Source organism: Perkinsus marinus (genome assembly GCF_000006405.1).
Source record: "Perkinsus marinus ATCC 50983 genomic scaffold scf_1104296929318, whole genome shotgun sequence".
Classification (NCBI taxonomy): Eukaryota; Perkinsozoa; order Perkinsida; family Perkinsidae; genus Perkinsus; species Perkinsus marinus.
Genome location: NW_003216498.1, coordinates 857,742 through 863,991, shown reverse-complemented (window position 1 = coordinate 863,991; position 6,250 = coordinate 857,742). Strand labels below are relative to the sequence as shown.

General features: G+C 48.2%; 2 protein-coding genes across 2 annotated transcripts in view; one reads left to right on the top strand and one right to left on the bottom strand.

The window, feature by feature from the left end:
* Window positions 1-1,917: 1,917 nt before the first annotated feature.
* Pmar_PMAR012599 (hypothetical protein) lies at window positions 1,918-2,822 on the top strand (the record flags this gene model as incomplete). The annotated part of the gene is made up of 7 exons (XM_002787774.1): window positions 1,918-1,951; window positions 2,074-2,184; window positions 2,231-2,312; window positions 2,356-2,418; window positions 2,469-2,582; window positions 2,634-2,680; window positions 2,725-2,822. 7 exons carry the CDS (start codon window positions 1,918-1,920, stop codon window positions 2,820-2,822), a joined length of 549 nt encoding a protein of 182 aa, XP_002787820.1.
* A 3,348-nt stretch (window positions 2,823-6,170) lies between these two features.
* Window positions 6,171-6,250, bottom strand: part of Pmar_PMAR012598 (hypothetical protein) — a gene marked incomplete at both ends in the record, with an annotated part of 304 nt that continues 224 nt past the window's right edge. Inside the window, one exon of the mRNA XM_002787773.1 lies at window positions 6,171-6,250. Within this exon, the coding sequence (XP_002787819.1) occupies window positions 6,171-6,250 (80 nt within the window).

Here is a 6,250-nt window from a genome sequence, read left to right as displayed (position 1 = left end):
CAATAGGTAGGCGTGCTCATGCAATTGAAGCTTGGGCGACCTATTGTCAGGGAGTACTGAATCCTCTATATCTATAGTAGTTGTAGGATGATGTTCTCCACTGGCGCCTGCGCGTCACCTCAGACAAGAAGGTGGCTCCGGTAAATTATCAGTACGCAACACCACGGGTCTTTTATACTGGCTCGTCACTCTCAACGAGGCCTACTTGGTCGTAGTCCTGCTGTTGAGAGTGTGTGGCCGTCCTTCTCAATGTTGTCACCATCGTTATCTCGAGGGTTATTCAAGACCCTCGAAGGGAATGGCCACCGATAAGAAGGTTCTTCCTGCGATGACTAGAAGAGGTATACACCATTCATTTTCATGCGTTATAGAGGCGTTCCGGTCCCCGCCGTCGTTGAGATCCTGCCTGGTCCTTTTTGGAGGTCAGTGGTGACATACCTCCATCGTCTCCCTTTCCTCCTCGTATTCACACCCTCTTTCGAGTGGGTTTGCCGTTATGGGAAGATCCCATACCAGTTAGTGAGGCGCTTGGAATGGGAGTTGCCCAGTTATCTATCGATAGTTGCTACTGCTGATAGTGACCACGCGGTACATCCTTTCCTTGTGCTGTGTATTCTTTCTGATGAGCGTCTCGGTGCACAGCGGTAGACGAGACGTAGTAACCCTTACCTTCATCACTCAACATGGTTCAGCATTCACTCAGCCTCTCTGTGGTGTTGCTAACGGTTTTCTGGTCATAGGATTCTCTCGTTGCGATCACCTCGATCATAATCTCTGCTACTTTTGTGCACTTCTGCCGACTCAAAGTGTTTTTCTTCTGACTTGCGTAAGGTTTCGTTGTATATAATGGGGACCAGCTCGGCATCTACACCACACGAGGCCTGCAGGAATCGATACGGTTATCGGCGGTATCTTGTCTGTGCCGTTTCTGCAATTTTCTGGGTTTCGTGGGTAGTTGTCGGAGGAGCCCGCCAGTCCGACTTGACTCTCGAGTGTCTCACTAATTATGATGAAGGAGCCTTCAATTCGGCCTGATGATGATACATGGCCGGTCTGGGAAGCCTCGTTGTTGAGCTGTGCTGTTGAGGGAGATACACTGAGAAATAGGAGGGAAGGTAGTAGCAGGGATGCGGTGGTGCATGGTATTGCGCCCCTACAACTTGGGGAAGTTTCCTCCATGTCAGCCCACGTTGGGTCGTGTTCTTGTGCTATAGTCCTCAGAGGAGCTCATTCTAGTGCTCAAATCCTGGGTTAACCGCAATGGTGATACTCACACCAACTAACCGTCCAGGAAGGCTCCTTGCGACAGGTCGGAGCGCGGTTCATCATCCAAGATGTGTACTACTGCAGACTTGCAAATTTAGTAGAGCGTCTTTCCTTCAAGTGGTGATGCAGAAATGTATATGGTATTCTCTAATTGGTATGGAACATCCCAACGAAGGGTAAACTTGTTTATAGTAGCCTGAGTAGCTCGAGGTGCATATCGATAACTGGGCAGGGCTATTCCAAGCAGATTGAACGTGTGTTGGTACCCTTGGGAGCACCGCAACCGGTATTGTGGTATATGTTTGCTGAGCTTAGGAGTTTACACACGAATCCAGGTGGAAATAGGCGAAGACCAGCAAGAATTTCAGAAAATTTCCTCAGAATTCTCATATTGTCACCAACGTATGTGGTTGACCATGTGCATATATTCCCACACTGATGGCACACATCAGCATAGTAAAGTATGTGTCGGTGTTGCCATTGAAGACGTGGAACTTCTGATTATGCCCTGTGTTGCCTGGAAGTTGTCTCCTGGAGTTGCTGTTCATAGTTGGTTTTGTTCGCGGCAAATGTCAATGACGTCATCGTCCTCCTCCCCACTGCTATCAGCCTCCCCTTCCTCTGCTAGCACCTCTTCTCGGGCATTCCCTGATGATGAACAGCAGCAACCGTCGCCCGGCTCAGGGTCAGACCTCGGCGATGGCCAGTCTCGGATACTCATATCGGTAGTAAGGAAGAATCGGCGAAAAAGGAGTGGTAAGCCTCCGAGTTTCCATTACCTACTGGAGTCGTCGGTCCTGCATGCAGATGTGGATACGGCTACCTTCGTATTGGACAGTGGCGACAAGTTGGTACTTGAGGTTGATGGCGCTCATCGGACAGAACAAGCGACAGCTGAGAAGACCAAACGGACTAGGAGTAGTACTAGTTCTGTGATATGGTTTTACCTATGCTTTTCATACAGCACCAGCGAGCACGGTGAAGGAAGAGAGGTTGACTAAACGTAGCGGCGCGGCTACTCGGACGACTCAGAAGTCGAAAGCGCGGTAGTGTGATTTTGGGGAAGTCGAATGGTGACAGTGGTTATAGGCGAACACAACACTCGACGAAGCGGTGGTACCTCAATGATCTGCCGGAACTCGTCGAAGCAAGGTAAGAGGTTCTCATAGAAGGTATCGTAAAAAGTATCCTCCTTTTCACAGGCTAGTCATACATAGAGAGGATCCCAACGTGCCTGCTATACGTAAGAATGACTTCAAGATATGGACAGGCCAGCCCCTCCAGACGCAAATCATTGATGTCCTCAAACGAGGCCTGTAGGTTGACGTCAATGCTCGTTGGTATATGTATTCTTGTCGTCCTTGCAGTTACCGAGACATCTCCAGTTGGTACTGTGAGTTCGATAAGGATGGGGGTAAGGTGGTCTTATGTTGTTACTTTATGATGTATTGATTTCAGTTCGAGGGAAGCACGTTGACGGTTCCCAGGCTCCCCTCAATATCCCTGGATTCGAGCCCGGCATCACCATCGTCGTCAAGCCTGATCGGAAGCGTTGAACGGTGGCTTTTGACTGGTCGTCCAATTTGTACAGTGAAATGCCTGTTCGACGTAGGGCGGGTGCATTCCTTTGACTGGGAGTGGACTTCCCCGCTTCGTCGTAGCATCGATATTATTGCCCAATTGACTATGATACCATTGAACCATTATTTATCTCACCTCCGATGATACGGCTACTGAAGTGTACATCTTCTCTGACGGGTTACTCTCCGTCGTACGAATGTTGACGATATTTCCCCTGCTAACGTTCTCTGGAGTATGTTCGTGCTGCGTTCTCATAGTAGGCGTGTACGGGTCGCAATTGCATTGTCGGGCTTCGCTTAGCTATCTATTAAATTGACACTCTATGTCAAGCATTGAGATTTCCAAAAGTCAACAACTCTGCCGGTTAGGAACGTGCTAGATTTTAGCAGACGTTTGACCGGAGCATCTTAGTGCACCACTGTGGTACACCAAAATGTCTATGTCGTTGTCATAACCAGCCAACTCGATGTATCTTTTCACGCAGTATATGGTACCGTACCATTGGTACGTACTCAGTGATGGAGGAAACGCTCAAATGCAAGCCGTAGACTTTGGCTGGGCTAGCCCGCTCTTAATGGAGAGACCTTCAAAGGACTCACCAGCTCAGCAATAGGATCTTGCACTCTAGCTTGCGGACATTCGATTCGAATTCCGAGCGCCGGAATCGGTCGATCTCCTTACCAGATGATGTTGTTAGTCTAAGGTAGGAGGGAGATGAGTCAGAGTAGCCAACTGATGTTCACTACTCAACTATCAGTAATCTTGAGTTCGATTTTATCGTCGTGGGTTGGGCGTGCGCCAAAGTAAAAGCGAATTAAAATTTCAAGATGTCCCTGACAGGGACTCCCTGTTGGTGTTATTTAGCACACGAGCACCGTCCAACTAGTACGAGCTATTCAGAATGAATCACTATGGTCATCATGTGACTTTAGTAGTTTCCAATTTGCCTAAAAGGTCAACAGTTTGCTGGCTGTTTGGAAAAATGTGTACCAAATTTAGATCAGGAAATAGACACACCTAGTTGGGCGACTGAGAGTCGTTGGGGTCTATGATGGCGCCGCGGTTGCTCACCCGAACTTACAGATATGGTTGAACGAACCTTACCGGTGGCATTCAAGTTAGTCGCGACTCTCCGACCCACCACTTAAACTCCCCGCCCTTGAGTCGAGAACTCGACTCATCCACCCTTGGCTGCAAAACCGAATCATTGAGCTACGATGTGTAACCTACAGATCTCAAGAATAGCAACGAAAGAGATATGGAAGGAAGAGAGATCTACCCGAGTAGTTCAATGATACCTACGTACGGGCAACAGTGGGTGGGTTGAAAAGGAAAATTAAAGAAGCGTAGCAACGCTAACGACTGACAGAGTAAATCTCAGACCATCTCGTCGAGGTCGACCAGTCATCCTCTCAATATCTTTTAGTCTTGACACAACTCGATTTTGGATGAGTCGCTCGTCACTTGAACTCTTAAACATGTTTCCCATGCTTCTCCAAACATTGTCTATAATTTTTTCCACATGATATTCGATCGGCCCATAAGCGAAATTCTATGGTTCCCCCCAAGTGTAGTGTATAGTCATGGGCTCTTTAAATGTGGCCTCACATCCTGTCGGATGAGCGTGTCTATCGTCACCCTCGCACTATTCGCGCAACAGATATAGAGATGAAGACACTTGATACAGCAGAATGAAGATGTGAATTATGGCTTTGATCTCGCCTTAAAAGGCACAAGCATGTCTTGCGAGTAGCTCAGTCATAGTAATCCTTGCAAGGCTCACATTCGGGCGAAGTCGACTGTATGAATGGCGCGGCTGATAGATGGTCCAAAGCATATGGGATTGAGGGAACACATTGTCACTGTGAAAAACTGGGCGTTACTGTACAGTCATGATGATGAACATACCAGAGCGAATGGTCTAGGGAGACCTACGCAGAATGACCGCTTCGGCGAGGCTCCGAGCATATAACTGTTGATGAAATAGCACAACATTAGGACCACGGTCCCAGCTGTTAATAGGAGTGACTGAACGGCGATAGCAATAGCAGAATGGATAAAAACTGAAGGAAATAGTAAGCTCAGAGTGTGAGCACCAAACAGACCTACTGCTCCGAGAGGTGTTTCGATGCATATTGCCGCTCTTGCATGGGTTCACATTATCTGAACAGAGTCAAATTAGAAAGAAGTAGAAGGCCCTCGGTGCCGTCACCGAATTCGCTCAGGGTAAATGAAGTGGGAGACATGTCGTCGTGAATGTCTTTGCTACGCTCGTTCCAGGGGAGACCCCACCTCGTCTAAGACAGTGCAGTATTAAGCATCGACATCGCTTCTCATTTCACTTAAAGGCTGTCCTATTGAGGTTACCACCGCATAGTTGCCATGGTTCAATCCATTGATAATCTTGGCACTAGTTCAGGTCCCATCGCCATCTCATGAGCCACTACAACGCGGGACATAGTTCCATAACAGTAAGTAACTACATTTACATTATGGTCTCCTCATTCATTGTAGTATCTGTTTCGAAGCTAAGCAGAGGTCAATCACAGCGACCGAGCTACAGTCGTGCATAGTCCACTCCATTTCGAGCCGCCTCTCTTATCAGTGGCCCAAAACACAGGGGGTAGACCAAACACAGGCCGGCACTGATGAATTCTGATAGCGTATAAACCTAATCAGCCGGTGACCATACACAACCTATAGGGGAGTTCGCGTTACACAGTAAGGCCAATCAACTCGGACTCCCGGAATGAAGTCGTATACAAGCAAATAGCTGACGAGGAGAAGCATAGAGCCCAGCCCTAGAGAGACTATCTGACAGGTGGGATGAAGATAGTAGTAGTAGTAGTAGTAGTAGTAGTAGTAGTAGTAGTAGTAGTAGATTACCGTTAGGAGAGCTCCGCGAGGAAGCGCGTCCGCTCTTGCTGCTGCTATGGTGAAGCATACACAGGTAGCGCAGTCCGCGAGGAAGAAGGTTTGGGCGAAAAACGTGTGGACGGCGTTGGCGTAGTGTAGAGGAATAAGGGCCACAGCAGCTAGACAGATGGCATTGAAGAAGCCCAATAGGAGCCCAGCTCGGACCTGGCAGTGTGGTAAAATGTGCACATGGTTAACCACTTGTGTTGGTGACAATGTAAAGACTTTGAGGAAATTCCCATTAATTCCTATACATTCTACCCGAATTTGCATGTAAATTCGTCGACTCACGTCGACTGAGGAGAGCGAAAAAATATTCCAACACTGGGATCTGGGGTCAGAGCACTTCTGTTGACCTTCAACGCTAGCGCAGATCAATGGGTGTCTTTCCTACTGCAATGAGCGAGTTAGATCTGGGCAACCGCTGAGCTATGTAGACTGCCAATGTGGGCCACAGTATGAGCTGCCCGAGTGCAGTCATCGTCAT